The sequence below is a fragment of the Aptenodytes forsteri genome, unplaced genomic scaffold (genome assembly GCF_000699145.1).
Source record: "Aptenodytes forsteri isolate BGI_AS27 unplaced genomic scaffold, ASM69914v1 Scaffold14, whole genome shotgun sequence".
In the NCBI taxonomy this organism is placed as follows: Eukaryota; Metazoa; Chordata; class Aves; order Sphenisciformes; family Spheniscidae; genus Aptenodytes; species Aptenodytes forsteri.
The window spans coordinates 1,946,008-1,967,946 of NW_008794457.1; the positions used below are offsets into that span (position 1 = coordinate 1,946,008).

The following is a 21,939-nucleotide window of genomic DNA, read 5'->3' on the forward strand; positions in this document are numbered from 1 at the left end:
TTTTTTTAATTTTTTTTTCCTGGTTGGTGGGAACAGCTTGCTGTCATAGCCTGGCTGAGGCAGAGCAAGAGTGTCAATTCGGGAACCGCTGCTGTCGCTTCCACTTCGTCTCTCTGGCACAGCACTGACTAAGGAAGCAGTCAGATGAAATCTGGGTGGCAGGATAGGCTGTTTACTGCTGTTTATTTGCTGACCTGCTGTCATTGCGTGTGGCAATGATGGGTAAGGTGACATAATTTTCCAGACCTCGTTTCTCTTAATTTCTCCAGCTGTTTCTCACCCTTCACTCTTTTCCTGCTTCCTGCAAGCTGTGCATCAAACAGCTTTCCTTAAGGGAAAATCCATCTGATCCCACTGGCATCGCTCTGCCCAAGAGTGTCGTTTCTAGTATCGCTGTGCTCTTTGCTGGTGCATCCCTGTCTTCACGGGGTAGCTGGGAAATCTTTAAACTCTTTGGAGTAGGGACTCAAGCCAAATTTAATCCATGTGTCAAATCTTCACATATTTTGGGGTGTAAATCTGCACTGGGGATTTTTGTGCTGATTCCTTCTAGTCCAAGGTGCTTCCTAGTGCAGAGGTGATGGAGAGCCCAGCGCTCCTGCTGGTCCCATCTTCAGCCCTGAGCTGGCTGCTGCCGAGACAGGGATTCACAGAAGAAACCCTTCCAGAGAACGGGGATTTTGTCCTGTGTGAGGCTGGACTCTCACAAAGACACCAGTGAAACTGGTGCTTGTCCTTCTGTACAGTCACTCTTTCCCCTCGAGAGGCTGATAGTGGGATGGCGGATGGACAGCATGGGGTTTGGGTGGGCTTCAGATCCCTTGCTGCTTTCTGGCTGGTTTAAGGCAGATGAGGAGAGTACCAGTCAAGGGAGCTCATTTCCCAAAACATCATCACGTATCTCTTTTTCAGAAAGGGTGGGATCTGCCCGGCACATGCCAGTACTCTGTTTTCCTGTTATATCACTGAGGAGGCAGGAGATTGCCCCAGCGTGGAGCAGAAGCGGTCCTTGCTGTTCCTCTAAAAGCCAGGTGGCCGAAGCCAGCGTTTTGGTCCCCCAGTGGTTTCTTTGCCAATGGTTTCTTTGGCCACAGCCACCAGCTCCGTGTGCTCTAGGTGAGGAGCCACTCCGTGCTGCGATAGGCTCTGTTAAATGACCCTGTTAAAAAAATCATTTCTCATCCAGCTGGCCCGTCTCTTCATCCCTGAAAATAGCCACAGTGTGAAGAACTGCCGTTACTACCACCCTTGTAGTAAGCCGTAAGGATCATCAAGTCCAAATCCCTGCTCCTCGCAGGACTACCTAAAACTAAATCGTGACTAAGAGCATCGTCCAGACGATCCTTGAACTCTGACAGATTGCCGTGCTGCTCGCAGAAGCAGGTGGATTGTCTTTGCTCATTCAAAAAACAAGTAGCAATTCGGTTAAGAGAATATGGACCCTGTGTTCGAACAGCCCAGGTGAGGACTTTGGGATGTTGAGGATGTATCACCATAAATCTGCATCTCCTGACGTGGAGAGGGAGGCAGCCAGGGGCAAAGAGAGGGGGAAACCTTTAGCTCTCTACAGCACAGCAGCTTGGAGAGGACTTCAGCTCCCAGGGAGACTTAGTGGGGCTCTGCGAAGGGCGGGGCAGCCCAATGAGATGCCCACCCCAGAGTTAGTGGTGTGGGGTGGTGTGAGAAGGGTTGGTTTATTCCCCACCGTCCCCTTTGTGTAGCAGAGGGAGGCAGGGGTCCCGGGGGGTCGGGCACCCCAAAGGTCCTTCTGGGCCAGCTGGCGTGCCATGCATTTTCGGGAGCGCCTAACTCAACTAATGCTGCCTTTTCAGCCGCTCTGCCCTCGCGAGAGTCATTTTTCTCCTCTGCGGGAAACCTTTCCAACTGTGAGCTTGCTTTGCTTGCTTCCTCTTCGGTGGTAACTGTCCCCTCTCCCTCGCCCGCTTGCCTCCGCCCCCCCACACTTGTCCTCAGCTGTCCCCGGTGTCACCTGGACCAGGCCAATTCTGTGTGGTCATCCCTCGCCCCGTCCCCAGGAGCTCAGTGGGGCCATTGGACTTGTGAGCATGTTCCTGGGAGTACGTCTGCCTTACTCTCGGTAAAGCAGGGGGTAATTATGTTGTACAATGTGAGTCACCTTTAATAATAACTCAGCAGCGACGTTAACTAGCCTTTTACAGAGGGTAAAAGCCATGCACAGCCTTAAGTCTGTGATTTCTGCTGGTGTGAGGAGCCCTGCTCTTTCTAGACAGGGGATGGATGGCGATGCCGGCGTACTCAGCGGAGTGGAGCTTCAGCGTCTGTCTGATTTATTTTGGGATGCGACCCTAGGAAGTATATTAAACCGAGGCTTTTTTTGGTTTGTTTTTTCTGCTGTGTTTGTTATCGTTGGTGCTTCACCTTCTCCTGCCTTTCCCTGCGGTGACCCGCTGCAGAGTCCTGCTGGGAGGGCTTGCTGGGCTGTGGCACCGCTGCTGCCCAGGCCGTGCCGGGCAGCCTGCATCAGCGTGGGCCGGTGGAGACACCTTCTGGGGCTCAGCAGAAGCGGTCGAGACGAGCAGGGACCTTTCCTTCTAGGTGAGGACTTCAGGACACGCTCCGTCATTTCATCTCCCTCCTTTTCCTCGCTCTGCTCTTGGCACGGCGGAGGGACGGTGATGCTAGCTGGCAGGCAGAGAGGCCGGCAGCTGTGCCGTGAGCTTGTCCTCGTGGTTTGGTTTTCCTGTGGTGCAGCTGCATGCCACTGTGCTCTGGAGGCTGCTTGGCCAGGGGTTGCGAGCTCTTTGCGTGCTGCCGCGGGGTGCAACAAGGCACCCGGAGCACAGGGGTGCCTGGGCAGAGCCCAGGTACGTGCTGGTCCTCGACCCCCCAGGGTGCCTCAGCTCAGGCTTGAGCTGCTTTTTGGCTTCTTGTAGGGTGAAGCTGGCCTGCCAAGCCCACCCAGTCTGCTCCCTACCATCTCAGGCTGTGTCCTGGTCATCCCTTTCACAAACTTGTTGAGATGTAGCTTCGGTCTCCTGCAGCCTTTACCTAAGGAGAAGATAGATCAAGAATATCTCTCTTCCCGTGGCTGGGAGCTTTCTGCTTGCCTGTCTAACGCACCCAGGACCAGCCTGCTGCTCTCAGCTGGTTTTATGCTCAACCAATTCTTTGGCTCCCCACCGCTTCCTAATATTTTTAACCCTTGCAGCCATACCCTTTGTGGTTTGCCAAGCTCTCAGGCTTGCCCCCATGAAGTCATCTTACAATGGTGAATGTCCAAATCCCTGCCACAAAGACGGCTGGAGCGCGTCTCTCCTCCTCTGCTATCAGTTATGGGAGTCGATACAGTCGTCTGTTTGCAGAGCTCATTTTTGAAGTAGCTGGTAAGATTGGAATTGATGCTGAGTACTTTAAATAGCATCTCCAAATTACAGCTGTCGGGGCTTGTTTAATTTTGAACAAAGACTACAAATTGTATTTATCGTTAAAGCTACTGATTTGTTCAGAGGGACCTTTGGCCAGAGTCTGATTGAGAAGTATTATTCTGTCTGATAGAGAATCAGGAGCTTCCTACCGCCTCATCTGATGCTTATAGATCACCTGGCTGATGTGCAACGCGTGAGGAAGGAGAGGACTTAACGGGCGATGTTTTGCTGCCTGTAAAATCAGTGCAAGTCAGAGTAACTCCAGTAAAGTCAGTGGGGACTTCTTCCAGGGCCACAACTTGTCAAGAGAGGAAAGTACTGCGGCCTAAGGGTGATCTCCACGAAGACCCGCTGTGCCTGCAGTGCCAGTGGTGACTGGCCCTGATCCAGCTTAAGTTGGACCAACGTGGCTGAGGAGCTTTAGCACCTGCACCCTGCAAAACCGGACCAGCCACATCCCGTGGAAACACTCTGCGAGAGGCACGAGCTACGTCAGAAGGAGCTCGAGGGGCCTCAGACCTTCCTCTGACTCTCTCGTCTAGTGATGGTACAGTTGAGGTCTGTGGGCTTCAGCAGGAAGCTCTCGGTGCACCCCAAAATCAAATCCTGTGGCTCCTGCTTGACGGGTGCTGGAGAGTTCTGGTTGCTGCCCCAGGAGCACGGGATACTTCACTTCTTTTCAGTAGTAGCATCCCTGCGTCCACTCCTACACAATTTCTACTTTCAAACAAGAAATCAAAATTCTCCCTCATCTCTCAAAAGTGACATTTTTTTGACTCAAGTAAGTAAGTGGCCATTAAACTGCGTATTAACTGCAAGTTAATTCATACTCGGTCACAGTGGGATGTCCCCAAGACCGCTCGCTGCATTCAGATGAACGCTGAATCCAGCTTAATAATTTCCAGCGTGCGCAAGACAGAAGCTGGAGGTGTCAGATCTCACCGCAGCAACGTTGCTTCTCTTCTCTGTCTCTCCACTGCCTGGTCTGAATTTCAATGGGTGGTTCAATAAATACGCAAACCTTAGATTAGCAGAGGAATTTATCCTAGCAAAGAAATAGGCTTCAGGGCCATTTGGACAAAATGCAGTTTAATAGTCACTATTGATGAGGGCAGACTATCACCACCGCCTTCTTCAGCTGCTGGCCACGTGGCCCAGCTCAAGCCCAGGGCTCCCACACGGTGCACTGGGAAGGTTTTCAGTTTACTCCTGTCTTATATATTATTTTGCTTTCAGTTGCAAACACCCTTGAGCTGTCTGTGGCTTGCTCCAAAGTGTTTAATACGCATCTGATGGCCTGAAGGAGAAATAAAAGTGCATCGTAGGAGCCTGTTTAGATGCCTCACGGACATGCGGTCTCCGGTGCTTTGCCCTGTGATAACCTGAGAAGGGCTCGTGCTTTGTTGGGAGGCTTGTTTTCACCCGGTGCCGTGGCTGTGCCTAACGGGTGCACCAGCAGGTGGTCCTTGAGGGCCTGGGCAAGGATGCTCCGCATGTGGGTACCACGCACTAGGGAAGCAGTCTCAGCACTGTTAAAACTCTTGCATTTAATGCGAAGAGGTGGTGGCTTCTGGCACATGTCCTTGGTGCTGGCAGGGGCTGCAGGGACCGCGGGCATTCCCGTTACAATTTTGGGGTGACTGTCCTGATGTTGCCGGCTCTCACACAGCCTGATTCGGCAGGGTCACGTCATCCCGCGTGAATCTTCACATGTAGCTTGCGGAAGCAGTGTGATTTCTAGCTCCTCTATTTTGGGAGGTGGGTGTGGGAAGCGGTGTGAAGCTGTGTCCCCGGCAGGCTCAGAAACCAGGAGACAGGCTGAGATATTTTTTTTCTAATGTCTCAGAGGTTGGGGACGGTGGGTGGCACAAGGTTGTCCCGGCCCTAGCAGGAAGGACCCCTCTCTCCCTGATGTCAGTCTGCCCGTGCTCCCATTAAATCCCCACTGTTAATTCCTGGATGCATTTTTGTCTCATCTGAGGGGTGGCTGGGTTGGGTGAGACGGACCCAGAGGGGTTACGACCTTGCTTTCAGCCCCTTCAGCTCCCGGCTGACCTGCTTATGTGGGGAGGCTCCACCACGGTGCTGGTGGAGACACTTCCACAGCCCTTTGGCCCCTCTGGTTTGGGATGGGTCCTCTCTGCAGGTGGAGGAACTGCTTTCTGCTCTTTGCCTTCCTCCCTGCATTCACAACCTCGGCCTGAAGGTGCTAGAGGGTGCCCAGAAAGTCCCAAATTCACATCAGAGAAAGAGCTGCCTGAAGCCTGGGCTGATGCTGAACATCTTGTTATCTTCCCCTTCCTCCTCCTTTTCTAAGACAACCCCCTTTCCTTCAGCGCCAGGAAGATTTCTTGTCCCAGGGGTCAGCTTTCTATTGACACCTTGGGTTCCTCGCTCCCTTCCTTTTCATGTTATGCTTCTTGTTATTCATCTTGACTTTCCCCCACTGGAGAAAGTCCCTCGCTGTGCTTTGTGCTTCTCTGCAGCAGGACTCGCTAATCTCATCATCTCCCCGCACCGGGTCCCAGAGGGCTTCTACTTTAGAGTGAAAAATATTGTTGTCTAGGCACTGCAATCCCATGAAGTTGCCTCAAACCATTCTATAAAACTAAAGGTAATTTAATAAATGATTATGGATTTTCCATCTCAGGGGTTTACCTCTCCTCAGGAGTTGTTATTAACCCGCAGTATTTATCACAAGCGGCTCTAAGAGCCGCGCTTTCATTTCCTCGCTAGGATGGATCGCAGCTAGCAGTTTTGGGACAGCCGCTGTGAGGATGGCCAGACTCATGCGCTGAACTGGTGTGCGGACTGGTGCGTAGCTGGAGGGCTTCCAGGTGCTCCTGGCCCTGGATATTTGTACCCCTATGGGGTACAAGGCATCTCCCTTATCACCCAGGAGAAGTAATGTTCAGCTGCAGGCTGCCCAGAGGCACCGTTGTCGCAGCTGAGCTGAATTTATTTCATCCTTACGCAGATGCCCGAGTTAGCGGCTGCTGGAGGCGTTGAGCAGTTTGGTCGCCCATCAGTGCACCCCGACACATATATTAAGGTGCTTCGGCCGAGAGGAGTGAAGGTTGCACGGATGGGACTGGAGATGGGTGATGCTTCGCAGGGGCGAGCGAGTGCCTTCGTCCCCTCCAGTCCTGCTTTGCTCTTCCATGTGGACGGTGCTGAGGTCTCGCTCGGGGTCCCCCGTGGGGTCCCAGCAGCAGGCGGAGGGAGGGCTGCGGAGCAGCTCACCTGGGCCAAGCCTTGTTCTTGCGTGCGGTTGCAGGAAGGCAAGTCAGGTGGGACCTCTCAGGTTATGAAGAGCAGAGCCTCTAACCCAGAAATGAAAACTAGCCTTAGATAATAAGCTACAAAGCTAAAGATAAATATTCGTCTGGGAGCATATCGATAAAGGCACTGAATTTCCAGCGGGGAATAAAGCACCCAGGTTGCTGTAAAAATCTGCCTTGTTTGCCTGTGGGGAACACTTGCAAATAGGCACAGTGACAGGCAGGCATGGTTCGAGGGTGTCCCTCCACGTGACGGTAGAAATACAAGCAGAGTTACTGTGAGCACCTGCCCCAACTCAAAACAGGGAACGTAATCTGAGTCACCTGGGAATGTCAGAAAATTTTAAACCATATACTTTTTACTGTCAGATGTCGGTCAAACTGTAAACTCAGCTCTCTTGGTAAAAACTTCAGCTTTGCTGAATCATTTGCCAAATTGGTCCTCAAACGGTTTGAGTTTAGAAACTGCTGGAGAGGTAATGACGCCGTCGGTAAGTGCCACATCAGTTACAACCTTGTTTCAGCAGAGCTGCTGCCCTTTTAGCGCGAGGTGCAGTCAGAGCTGTTGTTTTGCAACTGGGGAGCGCCTGCGGCACAGCAGGGACCTGAATCTTGTCATCGACGTTTGCTGTATATTGATTAAAAATGACTGAAACTTCCTTCCCCAAAGTACTAATCACTGCTGCTTCGGTGCTCATCAGGGATCAATGGGCTGTTTAATTGTGAGTCTCTGCCTGGAATTGTTCGGCGTGTCTTTCCGTGTTGCTGGTGGCGTTGCGTGTGCGAGGGTGTCCCGTGCTGGGCTCCGTGGGTGCCCCTGAGCTGTGCTGGGCTCTGTCCGATCAGGGCACAGCAGGCTGCGGGCTCCATCCCTGCTCCCGCCTGATCCCACTTAGAGAAAGCCACCAGCATCGCCGCTTGCTTGTACTGACCTACAGCTGCGGGTAATTGTCAGGGGAAATATTCAGGATAAAGGTCGAGTAGAGCTGCAAAATTTCTCGCTTTGGCCCTCTGGGTGGGGAGGGCACGGTCCGCGGCGGTGGGTGCTCTCAGGAGGGCACTGGTGGGTCTGTACTGGCTCATCGCTGTTCGGATCTGCCCCTTTGTGTTTCAGTCTCACCTTTTTGCAGTTTGTCTGTCTTTTCCTTTCCTGCTGCACTTTTTGCCTCCCCACAAGGCGTTCACCTCTGTGTCTTCTTCCATTCCTTGTTGCAACCAGTTGCCAGCTGCCTGCACCGCTGCTATACCAGCGGCGAGGCGTGTTGTCCCTGGGCGGCCCCAAGAGTTAACCTGCTCCGTCCTGGTTTCGGAGCTGCTGGGTCAGACCCGTCACCGAGCTCACACCACCAGTGCCCACCCAGGGGCCGCGTCCTGGCGAGGAGCTGCTCGTGCAGACTTTCCTCCCTCCCACTGCAGGCCCATGATCAACGTTATGTTATTCTCCAGGTTCAGCCCTCCAGCACCTAAATTTTTCATCAAACCCCAACCACCGAAGGAAGAGGGAGCCTGGTCAGAGCTCTCGGGGTCTGCAGAGAGCAGCTCCGGGGATGGAGGTGCAGCGGAGCCAGCCGAAGCCCTGGGAGCAGCGGGGGATCCTGCCCAAGAGCCAGCAGATGCAGATGACTCCCTGGAAGCAAAGGTAGATTTTCTTGTACACCTGCCGCTTGCGTTGCCTCCCCCAGCTTGCCTCCAAGAAGCCGCGCTCGTGCCAACCTCCCTTTTTGCTGCCCTGCTGTCACGTGTCCTGAGAGCGGGCCGGGCAGCAGGGCCAGCAGCTGGACACGGGGCTTCTGGGAAGTGAGAAATAGGATAGTTTCGCTTGGAGAAGCCCACTCAGATCCTACGGACCTATGTGGAGTTTGGGATTTTTTTTTTTTTACTTTTTTTTTTTTTAACAATGTAAAATGAGGCTTTTATCTGCATCATGATGTGAAGGCTTTCCGTTCCCTCTCTATATCAAGCCGTGCCAAGTGCTGATCTCCATGTACCACCTTCTCAACCCCAGCTAGAGCCACCCATTTTCATGTCTCTGCCTTCCCCCGAGACCCGGTATTGCGCTGATGGCCACAAGAGCTGTCTTTTATAAAACAAGACTTTGCAAAGTCACTGTCTCTTCCTCCTAGCATGGAAAATGGCTTTTGGTCTGCTGACCTTCCTGGTGAACCTCGGTGCTTTGGAGCTTGACCTTGGTGCTAGTGGGAACTGGCGCCTTGTTCTGCGTCGTGTGGGAGAGAGGCTGCTCCTGGAGCAATAAAAAAAGGATGTGAGAAAGCACGAGAGGTTCAGAAAGTGCCAGCGTTGGCATTAAGTTCAAGGAAAGGAGTTGCACCTGCTCACATCCAAATACTGGCAGTTTTAATGTTATAGCTGCACATTTTTTCTGAATCAGGAGAAATGGTACCCTGTAAGCATAAAGAATAGTGTGGCTGAATGTTTTTGGATAGAAGCATGAAATCATCTTTATTTCCTGCTTTGTTGCCATGTATGCACCAATAAACCAGGGAAATTCAAGTGGACGTGGCTAAGTAGGATCCAAAATTGCTTCAAAGGATACCTCTGGATTGCAGTTTCATCTTCTGCTTGTGTCTCTGCATCAAGGTGATATCCGTATAACCTCCCTGGGGAGGTGGGAGACCACAGGCCTAGGAAAGGTGTGGTTAGCATCTTTGGGAATATATGCTTGGCAAAGCTTTGCTGGGTTTGAAAATGTGGGGGTGACAGAAAGGGCATCGAAATGCGAGAAGGCTCTACCCTCCCCAGTGCTTTATCTACTGGGGAGGTGTAGCCCCTGATTAGGTCTAAGGATGTCCGGTAAATATTCTTGCAGAATCTGCTGAAGTCAAGGTCACAGCACAAAGCACTTCTTCACATTAGCAAAGAAGCAGGTATTCTTAAACTTCAAGAGCAATCAGAAAGCCCTCATTTATAAATAGGGGTTAGAAGCCCAGGGATGAGGTTCCTTTTGACAGATGACACCTCTGAGGTTAAATACCAGCTCTCAGCTGCTGTTGCAAGACAGAAAAACATCTCAGCTGCCTTCTTCAGGAAGGTGCCGTTGGCGAAGAATGACCCGGCAGAGTTCCTCAGCTCTCCAGCACTGATGAGTGCATGAGATGAAACCTAAGCACCATCTCAAATGGGATAGTTGTGCCGAGCACTTTCTAAGTCCTTATTTTCCTGGTTTTGATACGTCTTGCTTGCAGCTGTGTTCCTATTTTTGTCACAGAAGACCGAACCTGTCCAAGCGTGGGATTCTCAGCGTGTTCCTTGGGCAGGAGTGAGCGCAGCTGGGCTGGCTCGAGGGTGCAAAATGCCTTTGAGGTTTCTGCCAGGAGTGAGTGCTGGGTGCACCCGGCTTCCTCGTGCAAGCTTGCGTGTCAGAAGTGCAGATGGAGCCCGCGTCTCACCTGTGGGTGGGCTTGGACCCACACTCAACTGTTGGCATGGACATACCCCTACTTGATTTGCGCCCAGGTCCCATCTCAGCTGCTCCTGGCTAGATGAGGTGGTGGAGCCTGCAGCAGAGTGGTCTCACCCAGACCAGCCAGCTGCTTACTGCAGCCCATGGTGCTTGTTTTCCAGCCGCTACCATCTACTGCTGCGGAGCTGGAAGGTGCTGCGGAGACTCAGAGCCCAGTGAGGGTCAAGGAATTGATGCAGTTCATGGAGGCAGAGCCCCTCGCCTTGGGAGTGGAGGAGGTAAGTGGGAATCTGTCTCACTTCTGCGTTTCCAGTGTGGCAAGCAGTTATGTAGCCCCCACTCCCACTGGTGGCCCTCGGTGCTGCTCACAGAGTGGCCTCGCACCCCTCCAAGCGCATCGCACAGCACTGCTGAAGCGACTGGTCATTGGAGAGGCCGTGCAGGACGTCGTAGGGCTGACCAAGGACGCTACCTGTGCAGCACCTATGGAGGGTATTATCCGTCTTGTTACTAATCAAGTGGCCACTAGGAAATTTCTGCGGTAGCTTTTGCTGTAGCATCTTGAGAGCGAGCAGCATGCAAATCGGAGAGAGAGTGAAAAGCATCAGGAGTCAGCTGAGCTGGCCTGGAGTCCTCCCGCCGGCTCCAAGGGCTCTCACTTCTGAGTCTTGTGTTTTTCTAAAGGCAGTAAAAGGTGGTTTTTAAAGGAAAATTCTGCAGTGGAGAGAATTTCTTGCTGCCAGGAGACCTCCCAAATTACTTTAATGTAGTGCATTAATTAATGCATTAATTAGTCAGTATGGGAGAAGATTTTTCCCATGGTTCTTCCACTGGAAAGTGTAATGGATGCAGGACAAGATTAGGATGATTTTGCCTGTGTTTGAGGAAGAGGCCCCTCCAGCCACGTCTGTCCTTTGCTCCAAGCCACGGCTGCTCTTCTGCATCAATTTTGATGCTCAACGTCTTGATCTCTCCTCCCTTACCTCCAGGTTTTTGATGTCCTGCCGCTGTACGGTGTGCTGCAGCCAGGCGAGAGCCAGTGGGTCACGTTCACCTTCTTTGGCCACACAAACATCATTGCCCGCGTCGTGGCGCTGTGCAGGGTGGAGGGAGGCCCGACTTACGAGATCGCGCTGAGCGGGGAGGCTTCGCTCATCAACTACCTCCTAGACGTCATGGAGATCGACTGCGGCCTGCAGGTACCACGCACTTCTCTCAGCAGAGGTCCCTGAAACCATCATTGGTGGGTTGCTGCCCGCCTAGGTCTAGGGCTCTCTCCCCTTCCCAGCTACTTTGTTGGCTGTATGGCTTGGAAGTACAACCTTTGAGTGATACGTCCTGCATCCAAGCTGGTTTTTAATGGTCACCTCCGCCCACCCCCGCCAAAGTTGGGAATTCCTCCTCTTCAGGGTTACTAACGCTGCCTCCTGGGGCAGGCAGGGTCCCAGTGGTGATCTCCAGATCAGGACATGCCCTGAGACGTCCGTCCTCCGATCTGCTCCTAAAGCCTGAGGTCCAAGGAGATGCTCTTTTTCAATGCTCTTGATTAATCAACAAAACAAACCAGGGAGGACGTTAACTTGGGCTTCCAGTCACTATAGCTGGAGAGAATGTCCCAGAATAATCCCTGCTTTACTTCTTTTCAGTTAAAAACCCCACAGATACTTCCAGCTGTTGGCTCTGTATGTGTTGCACTGTCTGTCTCCCTTTTGGCTTGTATTTTGCTTGCAAATGCTTGCATGTTGGGTGCCTTTTCTTCCGAAATGCCTTGATGCTTCCTTCTTTGTTTCAGCTAGCTGTTGGATGACACCTTAAAGTGCAGAGGGCTTGTATCCCCTCGTTTGTTTATTACCGATCTTTACGTGGTTATTATTGCACCTCTGTGTGCTGCCGTAAGTATCTGTTCCTGTGTAGGGCTAAGAGGCACCCTTTGGCTGTGGGTTCCCCAGGTGAACCCGGGAGAGTCGAGTGCCCTTATCGCCTCTGTGGTCCCTCTGTGGTTGTGTTTGTTTGCTTTCAACCCAATGAAAGAGGAAGGAGAATTCCCAGCAGCAGATCTGTGTCTGTAACTTCCCGCTCCGCTGTCCTCTCTTCAGCTGTTTTACGAAGTCACCGAAGCAGAGATCACCCTGCAGAACAGCGGGAAAGTAGGATTTACCTACGTGGTGCTAAGCCCCAGCGCAGCCGCTGCAGACAGCCCTCTGCCTGGCGTGCCCCTGGTCGTGCCCAGCACGGTGAGTACGGAGGTAGTACAAGTGATTAACCCTGGCCCTGTGTCAGGCTGCCTAGGAGAGGGTTATAGGGGGGGGAAAACAAAAGAACAACAACAAAAAAAAAAAGAACAAACCCACAAAAGCAGACAGGGGAGACAGGGCTGTAAGCAATTGCTGCCCGGGGGGCAGAGAAGGTCGAGCAGGCGTGGTCCTGATCGACTCCCTTAGTGGCCTTTGCTGGCCGGTGGCTCTGCTGTCATACAGCAACCACTGGCAGGAGGCGCGAGTGCTTGGGTAGCTCTCTGGGCCCCAGCTGCTGAGCTCTCTGGTTGTGCGGACGCCGGAGCCGGACGGTGCAGGCTCTCCTGAGGGTCACCTTACCCAGGTTGTGTGATCGGACAGGACTTACTCCTTGTCCCCACCTGTAACAAACCCTGCCTGCCCCCTGCCAGCACTAAGCAGGACTTAAATACTCTCTTGCTTGGGTGTGCAGCTCCTTTGCCAGAAATTGTAACAGCCCCTGTACTGGTCCCTCACTCCTCCAGCTTTGCTGCTCTGCAGCAGCTTTGTGGGGCAGTGAGGGGGCGAGGGAGGAGCGGGGCTGGAATAGCAAGGAGAGGAGTTTGCAGCATCCCACCATCCCAGCTTCTCAGATGTCTTTGAGCTGAAGCAGCGTTCCTATCTTTGTCCCTTTTTGCGATGGGAAGAGGAAGCCAAATGGCTTTCACATTTCCTCGTACCTGTCTCCTAGAAGGGATGACACACTGATGCCCTCTTCCTGCGAGCTTCCGAAGACACAGCTCTGCTTGGACCCGTGCTGTCAGTTGCTGTAACAGCGTCATCGGCCCTGGCAGTTGGGCAGGGCTCACTTGCACTGCAGCTGTGTTGTGTGCTGGAGTAAGGGCTCAGGGGACCGAGTGGCAGGATCTGTCCCGCTCAGCAGCTTCTCCCTGCAGCGTGGAAGGGAGCGGGGAGCCGAGGGTCCAGCCCAGAGTGCAGAGGGCAAGCCAAGGAAAGCTGCGGCTGTGTCCTGTCACCCAGAGGCCATGTTCCTGTCTGCTTGCATTTGCTCTTGACCTGGCTGGCGTGACCCAGCCCGGGGCTCAGACAGCCCTTCTGGAAGCCCAGAGAGGAAGTGACCTTCCTGGCAACACCTTCTTCCCCGGATCTTGTCTTAGCTCCTGCTTTTCCAGAGACGTATGTTTGCAGGTCACCATGAGTCCAGATAGGCTCGTGCACGCTCGGTGTAACCGCACAGATAGGAGATGTTTGGTTGGGGTCATTAATAAGGGGTCGGGCCCTTCGACACCAGCCTGGGAACCACTGACGTGCTGTGACAGGAGCTGCCGCCTCTGCTGAGAGCGCGGGCACTTCACTCATCTTCCATAGCAGCTGGTAAAAGAGCTTTTGTTTATTCAGTCTGGCTCTTGCTAGCAGAGGGTAAACACCGTCAGCAGAAGAGCTGTGCTCATGCTGAGCAAAGGGCAGTCTGTGCTGTGGGAATGCATCCCATGAGCCCTCTGAAGGACATACTGCATCCTGGTGTAGGAGACTTGAGCTTTCGGATACAAGAAGGCTAGAAGGTGATGTTGTCTGATACTTTCTTATCTTTGAGAACCTGCCTTCTCTTCTCAGCGTGCCTATTGTCTGAGCCATCCCTCCACCAAGCTCTCTTTGGTTGCGTTCCCTCCCTCCTCTCCCACACCCTGCAGGGTTACGTTGGACCTGGCGAGGAGCAAGTGCTCAAAGTCTATTACCTGCCGGGAGTGCCTGGAGTCTTCTGCAGGACTTTCCAGATCCAAGTGGGTCACCTGGAGCCAGAAGAGATCTCCCTGAAAGGAGAGGGGAGCTTCCCCAGGATCTACTTGGACCTTCCCAGGAACATCAAAGGTGAGTACTGCCTGTCTGCTCCCCAGGAAGGTCCCCTGGTTTTTCCCCCATGTCATATGCCCATAGGGCAGCTCACACCCACCTCCACCAAGCCTGGAGGCTTCAGGGCTGTCAGACCAACACTCAGCCCTCTGTTTGCTTCCTGAGTCTCTAGAAGCCCATGTGGGCTTTGCCCCAGGAACCATCCTGCAGAGCTTGCCAGTGTATCTGTTGGTGGCCTGGAAAGATGATGGTTAGACAGAAATGCTCGGGAAAGCTGTAACGCAGGCTGGCAGGGATTTTGGCAGGGTTGGATTTGCGTCACGTTACAGGGGATGAGATGCTCCTGTGCGGGGAGTAGATGGGTGGGAGTGAACACCAGGATTCATAGAGGAAAAGTAGCATCCACTTTCCATACATTGCTTGAGGGGTTTGTTTCTGGGAGAGGCCAGCGTCAGGGGAGTGGGGCTTCCCAGCTTAAAGGGGAATGGCGCTGCGCCCACACTTCTATTTGTGGATGTTTTCTTCTTGCAGGAAACAAAAAATATGAGAAGATCCTCAAAGAGGCAAAAGAGAAGATGGAAAAAGACAGCCAGAGAGATGAAGCAGTTGTTCTGGGGGAGGCTGCGGCCGCAGAGCCACCCACGGATGACTCGGGCACCGTGGTGAGAACGGCTGCTGTCCTGTTTGGCACGTGCCACCCTCCCGCTGTGTCACTTGGGCCCCTTGCACCCCGTAGCAGGCTTTGCGGTGCCCTGCTGCACTTGGGACCTCCCTGCCCGCACCTGGCCATGATCATGCATCTCAGTTCAGCGTTGCCCCAGGGGGCTGCCCACCTCTGGTAGTTGTCCCTCCCGTAGATGCACCAGCTTCCTGACTACCCCACGGAGAGATCCTGAAGACCACGCTCAAGTGATTTGATTTATGGTACTTTGATGGAGACGCAGGTCATCGCTGGGGTGTTTGTTGCTCACAACCCAAGCCCTGCCAGGTTTACAGAGCTTAATAGCAGCAGCCTGACTGCGCCCTGGACCGTGCTGTCAGTGTTCATCTCCAAGAGGCACCAGCTCTATCGTGGTTCCCTTTTGGAGAGCGCTTTTGTCCAAGCTGCTTTGGCAGTGGCTGGGGGCAGGGAAATACTTGGAGCACTGGAAGGTTCCTGACTTGTTTGTCTGGCCAGATCAGCTTTTATAACAGTGACTGGGCAGGCTAAGATGCTGGAGTTCATTTCCCTTCAGATAAGGTCCTGGTTAAGAGAGCAGGAGGTGTCACAGACACTGAGCAGCGAGACAGGAGGACCCCATCACCCGTCTCAACAAGAGTAGGGTGGGATCCTCTTTCAGGGACAAGCCTGTCCCTTGGAAGGACCTTTGCTAACCAGCCACCGTCTTTGCTTTCCTCAGTTTGACACTCGGTTGCAGATGCAGATGGAGCAGATGCTGATAGAGGAACACGCCCTGGAGCAGCAGAAAGCTCTCTCCTCCGGTCCCCCAGAGGACACTGCCTTTGACCAGCATGCTCGTCGGAGGCTTCTCAAGTTAGTGGGGACTCCCGTACCCTATCTCCAGGCACCCCAAGGGTAACACCCGGCGGCGCACCCCTGCTCCTGAGAGCTCCTTGTGTCTGCAGAGCTGGGAATAGCTGGGGACTTCAGAAAGGGTCTGATCCTGATAGTTTTGACATGCTCCCTGTGAGCAGCTGAATGTCCTCACCTCCACAGTGCCACCCTGAGCTTTGGAGGTGCTCAACTCCCCACGCATGATGGGTTCTGTTCTTAGAGCTGAGGGGATCCAGTGCAGACCATCAAGCCCATCCAGGCAGCACGGACACCATCCCTGCTGACCAGCTCTGAAAGAGACAACTCAAAGCTGGCGTCTTTTTTCCAACAAACGGATCACGCTAAGCAAAAAGAGCATAGGTATTAGCTTGACAAACCCTAAATCAGGTGGCTTGGATGCTGGTGGGACTGCAGGGCTTACCTAGGTAACTTGGTTGTTCCTTTTGCTCCTTCATGATGAGGGATGGGCACCGTAGGCTCCAATTCAGGAAGAAGATGCTCTGCAAAACAGATCATTTATGTATTTTCCCGAGTGGGATTGCTCTGGAAAAGGACCTTCCCGTGAATCTTGTAGGTGTTGATTACTGCGTTACCAGTGCTCCTTTGGGGATACATCTGGTTGCAGAGCAGTGCAAAATAATTTTATGTTAAGGTCCCATTGGTAGCTAATAAAACCTAGGACCTATACTCCCTGTCGCTTACCAAAGACTTATTACCAGGTGGTCAGGCCTTGGGTTTCACTGGCTAGAGTTGAGTTTTTACAGCAGCGAATACAGAAATACCCGCTTTATTTGCATGTTCCATCCACTTGGAGACGTAGCCAGGCTGTGGTTTAAGGACTCTCCTTACTCCTCCTTTCAGAGCTGAGCTGCCCGAGTATGTCCTGGACTTTGGCTACGTCATTCTCGGTAACATCCACACGCACATCGTGAAGATCACCAACACCGGGCAGTTCCCTGTGTCCTTCCATGCCGATGGACGGGTCCTGTGTGACACAGGTAACCAGTGCTGGAGAGACTTCACGTGGGCTTGAAGGAGCTGTCTCTGGCAAATTAGCTTAAGCCGCTGGACGTGGGGAGTTTTTCTGAGTGCTTGTTTGTATAGCTTTTTAGAATCATAGAATCATAGAATAGAATCATAGAATCATTGAGGTTGGAAAAGACCTCTAAGATCATCGAGTCCAACCGTCAACCCAACAGACAAACCCTAAATCAGGTGGCTTGGATGCTGGTGGGACTGCAGGGCTTACCTAGGTAACTTGGTTGTTCCTTTTGCTCCTTCATGATGAGGGATGGGCACTGTAGGCTCCAATTCAGGAAGAAGATGCTCTGCAAAACAGATCATTTATGTATTTTCCCGAGTGGGATTGCTCTGGAAAAGGACCTTCCCGTGAATCTTGTAGGTGTTGATTACTGCGTTACCAGTGCTCCTTTGGGGACACATCTGGTTGCAGAGCAGTGCAAAATAATTTTATGTTAAGGTCCCATTGGTAGCTAATAAAACCTAGGACCTATACTCCCTGTGGCTTACCAAAGACTTATTACCAGGTGGTCAGGCCTTGGGTTTCACTGGCTAGAGTTGAGTTTTTACAGCAGCGAATACAGAAATACCCGCTTTATTTGCATGTTCCATCCACTTGGAGACGTAGCCAGGCTGTGGTTTAAGGACTCTCCTTACTCCTCCTTTCAGAGCTGAGCTGCCCGAGTATGTCCTGGACTTTGGCTACGTCATTCTCGGTAACATCCACACGCACATCGTGAAGATCACCAACACCGGGCAGTTCCCTGTGTCCTTCCATGCCGATGGACGGGTCCTGTGTGACACAGGTAACCAGTGCTGGAGAGACTTCACGTGGGCTTGAAGGAGCTGTCTCTGGCAAATTAGCTTAAGCCGCTGGACGTGGGGAGTTTTTCTGAGTGCTTGTTTGTATAGCTTTTTCCTCCTTAGTACCCCCTGCTCGGTGCTTTAGAGCCCAAGTTCTCCTGGCCAGCAGTGCCCAGAGACCTGGCCTGCCTGTGACTGTCCTAACACTTCATTGCAGGGGCTAGATGGGCTGATCGCCATGGTCATCTCTCAGCCTCTTCTGCTCTTGGCTACCATGAGCGTTATCGGAGTTTCTTTGTGCGCTCTGTGGGCTTGTGTTGCAAACAGATGGACTCGGTGGTTTGGGAGCGCTTTGTTTAGCGTTCGTAATGTCATAGCACTTCTGTTCTGCCTTTATTGAGAAAACAGCCTGTGAGGTCCTCTGTTGTATCGAAATAGCTTTCCAAAACAGGCCTTGAGGTAAGGCTGCAGTGCCATCAAACGGTGACTTGCTGTGTCTGAGGAATGGTCAGGTGTCTCCTCGAAGTTGTTTTCCAGGGAACACCATGGGGGAATCATAGTTAGAAATTCTCCTTTGGAAAGGTCTGTGCATCCTTCCCTGGATGCCTGATGAAGGAATTGTTGGAGCTCCTCAACTGATCCTTTTTACCATGCGGGTCTTGGATTCTGGCTGTGAAAACCCTTCCTCCTTGTGCGGTGACAAGTAAGAAAGAGTGGCAGGCTTCTCCGGAGATGCAAAGGGGTCCTTCACAGAGCTGCCAGCCAGGGCACCTGTATGGCCTTAATGTGCTTGTGACACATTTTATATCGCTTGAGTGTCTCAGCTGCTTTATTTCCATCTGTTCAAGGTTTCAGCGTGGAGCTGGACCGCGTGAAGCACCTGCCCTACTGCGAGACAGAGACGTTTGAAGTGCGCTTCGACCCACAAAGTGCCAACCTGCCGCTGGGAGAGGTGGACGTGCTCCTGCCCATCAAGGTACCGCATGGTCCCTCACCTCCCTGTGCCCGCAGCATCTTTTGGGGCAGGGGCAGGTCGAGGACAGCAGCAGATGTCACTTGGACTCTCAGCTGGATGCTCTGTCCTTCACTAGGTAGCAGGAGGCCCCACGTTTCACGTCCACCTCCGTGCCAACGTGACTGTGCCATCCCTCTGCCTCTCCAGGGACAGACTGGAGTTCTCCGCTGTCCAGTGTGGGCAGTGCCAGGAAGAAACTGTCCAGCTCCACAATCAGCTCCAGGTCCCCTGTAAATGGTTCATCACCATGAATGAGCCTGTTAAGAAGGTAAAGCACGGACAATGTGTAACGCATACTTTCTTGGTTGGGTTTTCTTCGCCTCTCTTGCCTTTTCTGCCCCTACGGCTGCCTGAGCACTTGGGCTACAGCTCGTGGGAGGAAGCTTTTGAGGGTACAGAGCAAGGCTGGTTCACCTGAACCTGTTCACTGGCTGATGCTTCACTTCTCTGCCATCTTCACCCATTCCTCCTCCTCCAAGGACACTGCCTCCCCATCTACCTGCCCTGCCTATATGTCTTCCCTCCGGTTCTAGGCCAGTGGTGCTCTCGGCACTGTGACAGTATCTCAGAGCACTGCGGGAGCCGAGGGTCTGTCCTTGCAGACCAAGGAGACCTCACACGATTGGTTTCTGTGCTCAGGTGGACAAACATTTGCCAGCAAGCACGCGTCGGAAGCTGCTCCAGGAGTTGAAGGCCAAGCCCTGTGTCTTTGAGGCGCTGCCCTCAGCTGGAGCCCTCACTCCAGGACAGCGATGCAACGTGCGAGTCAGGTTTTCGCCCATGGAAGAGGTGAGATCGGCGGGCGTCACCCCCAGGAGGTCTGGCAGGGCAGTGTGGTAATGAGAGCCCGGCGCAGGGAGCAGGAGATGAGGTCTACCTCCACATGGAGCTTTCTGCAAGCCCTGTACCCACTGTGCCTCAGTTTCCCCTGCAGCACACTCTTCTGAGAGGCGCTTTGAAATCCCCCTGGGGAGCTTGCACAGAGAGCATCAGGGCGCTGCGGTGTGGCTCCCTCGGCGCGTGGGGGGAAATCTGCCTGTTTCCCCTCATCTTCCCCCTTGTGTGGGCCTATTTGCAGGCTGCAACAGCCTTGTGCAGAGCAGCTGGCCCGCTCGCCGGGGATCACCCTGGAAGGGCCGACCTAGGCTAATCCTGCTGCTGGTACCGGCAGACAAAACAGCCGCCAGGCACCTTCCTGGGCACGGCAGGACAGTCACCTGTAGTGGTGTGCTGCCAGCAGTCTCTGTGGCTCTGGCCCAGCCTGCCTGCACGTTCCCAGGAAGTTTGGGAGTCAGGATAAACGACGGAGCATTCCCAAAGGCAGTTTGCATGTGGCCGCCATGACTTGGAAACTGGCAGTGTGTAACAGGATGGAGACAAGGGCTTCCATGCCTCGGAACGGTCCTGGGGATGTTTTAATTGCCAGCAGAGATGTAACCATCTCGTCCCTGGCTTTCACTAGAGCCAAGCACTGAGCAGAGAGGAAGACGCTTATTTCTAGCCAGTGAGAACTCATCTGCCTCTTTCGTATAGCTGATGTTTGCCTGATGCAGCAGTGCCAGGACTGTGTCTGGGCAACATAACCCTGAAGAAGGAGGTGAAGCAGCCCCTGAGTCCTGTGGGAGCCGAGTCCACCCATGAGAACCTTTCTTATGAGCATTGCACTCCCTCATAACTAGGTGAAAACATCCGATAGTCCATTTTAGATCCTTCTGATACCCAAATATCTAGTTACACTTCACACCAGGATTCATCCCAGTTACTCAGAGCCAGCATGCAGGTGCTGTAGCCCCTGCTATAAGTTAATGTCTGTTTTCCATTGACCTTAAAGGTACTGGTAACATCCCTGACCTTGGGGCAAGGGTTGAATTTGAGGCCCTGCCACCTGGGTCTTCATGGAGGAGCTTTCTGCACTTCTCTCTTTCAGAAGTCCTACAAAAGTGAGCTGAAGATTAACATTTGCCAGAGCAGCCAGCATCTCCAGCTGCAGGTCTCAGGGCATGGGCTGGAGCCACAGCTGGAGTTCAGCCCCCCAGTGCTCGAGCTGGGACCGTTGCTGCCGTACAGCCATGGGGCAGAGGGGACGGTGGTGGTGAAGAACCCATGCGAGTTCCCCATTGAGTTTTACTCACTGGAGTTTGACCAGCAGTACCTTGCTGAGGAGCAGGTGAGAGGGAAGGTCTGGTCCCCACGTGCATGTTCCCGGAGCTTCACAGTGCTCCAGCGTTCCCAGGCTTGTGCCGGGGAGATGGAGGCAGTCCCCAGGGCAAAGCCTGGTGGCATTTCAGGGTTAGCCAGCTTCACTGGCAGGCTGTGGAGGGGCTTGGATGGTCCGTGTTGTTGGGAGGAAGGAATGAGGGAGAAGATAGGTTTGGCTGGGGAGTCTGTTCATGTGATGGAGGTCAAGAAACACATCCTGTATGTGGCTTCTCTTCCCTACGCGCCCAGATCCTGCGGATGCTGAAGGACTACGATTGCCACAACACCTTATTGCTGCCTCCGCGTGCCCCGGGTGAGAAGCTGCCCCCAGAGGTGCTGGAGTACTATCAGGACCAGAAAAGGCTGCAGGATGAGCAGGCAAAGTCCAAGACTGGGGAACCAGCAGGCCGGGACAACGGTGAGGGTTTGGCACTGGCTGTCCTGAGTGTGGACACAGCAGGGAGTCCAGCCCAGCTACCCTGAGCTCTCCGTGACCTCATTCTCCGTGGAAAGCCCGTGCTTTTAGCAGCCGCCCGTTCCTCAGCTTCTTGGAGGAATTCTAGGGTGAAAGTCTGTGGCTTGTAACACGCATCCTCTAGCAGCCCTGAGTGCAGCCAAAGCAAGCTCATATCTGCCTGCCGTGGACTGGGGAAATAATCAGGATATCCCCTTGTGTCCGTCAACCACAAAGAGTAGGACTGGATGAGTTTTTCAGCCAGTAGAACCAGGTCTAATATCACTAGCTATTTTATAGTTGCTCCTTCCCAGCAACAAAAGCACAAGCTCAAAATTCCCCTGAGGGCAGAGACAGCCTGGACAGTCGTCCTGGTTTCGGCTGGGATAGAGTTAATTTTCTTCCTAGGAGCTGGTACAGTGCTGTGTTTTGGATTTAGGATGAGAATAATGTTGATAACACACCGATGGTTTAGTTGTCGCTGAGCAGTGCTTACACTAGTCAAGGACTTTTCAGCTTCTCATGCTCTACCGACTGAGCTGGAGGTGCACAAGAAGCTGGGAGGGGGCACAGCCAGGACAGCTGACCCCAACTGGCCACAGGGACGTTCCATACCATGGGACATCATGCTCAGTACATAAACTGGGGGAAAGCTGGCTGGGGGTCCGCTGCTCGGGGACTGGCTGGGCATCGGTCGG

General features: G+C 53.2%; 1 protein-coding gene across 1 annotated transcript in view; it reads left to right on the forward strand.

Annotated features, from left to right (window-relative positions):
- LOC103908466 (hydrocephalus-inducing protein homolog) overlaps window positions 1-21,939 on the forward strand; it is a 147,677-nt gene that overhangs the window by 10,057 nt on the left and 115,681 nt on the right. The window contains exons 4-17 of the mRNA XM_009290851.1: window positions 8,135-8,327; window positions 10,271-10,387; window positions 11,099-11,308; window positions 12,206-12,343; window positions 14,035-14,212; window positions 14,726-14,856; window positions 15,595-15,728; window positions 16,611-16,772; window positions 17,439-17,575; window positions 18,422-18,549; window positions 18,665-18,856; window positions 19,228-19,377; window positions 20,516-20,755; window positions 21,037-21,205. Of these exons, the coding sequence (XP_009289126.1) occupies window positions 8,135-8,327; window positions 10,271-10,387; window positions 11,099-11,308; window positions 12,206-12,343; window positions 14,035-14,212; window positions 14,726-14,856; window positions 15,595-15,728; window positions 16,611-16,772; window positions 17,439-17,575; window positions 18,422-18,549; window positions 18,665-18,856; window positions 19,228-19,377; window positions 20,516-20,755; window positions 21,037-21,205 (2,279 nt within the window). The remainder of the gene's footprint in view (window positions 1-8,134; window positions 8,328-10,270; window positions 10,388-11,098; window positions 11,309-12,205; window positions 12,344-14,034; window positions 14,213-14,725; window positions 14,857-15,594; window positions 15,729-16,610; window positions 16,773-17,438; window positions 17,576-18,421; window positions 18,550-18,664; window positions 18,857-19,227; window positions 19,378-20,515; window positions 20,756-21,036; window positions 21,206-21,939) is intronic.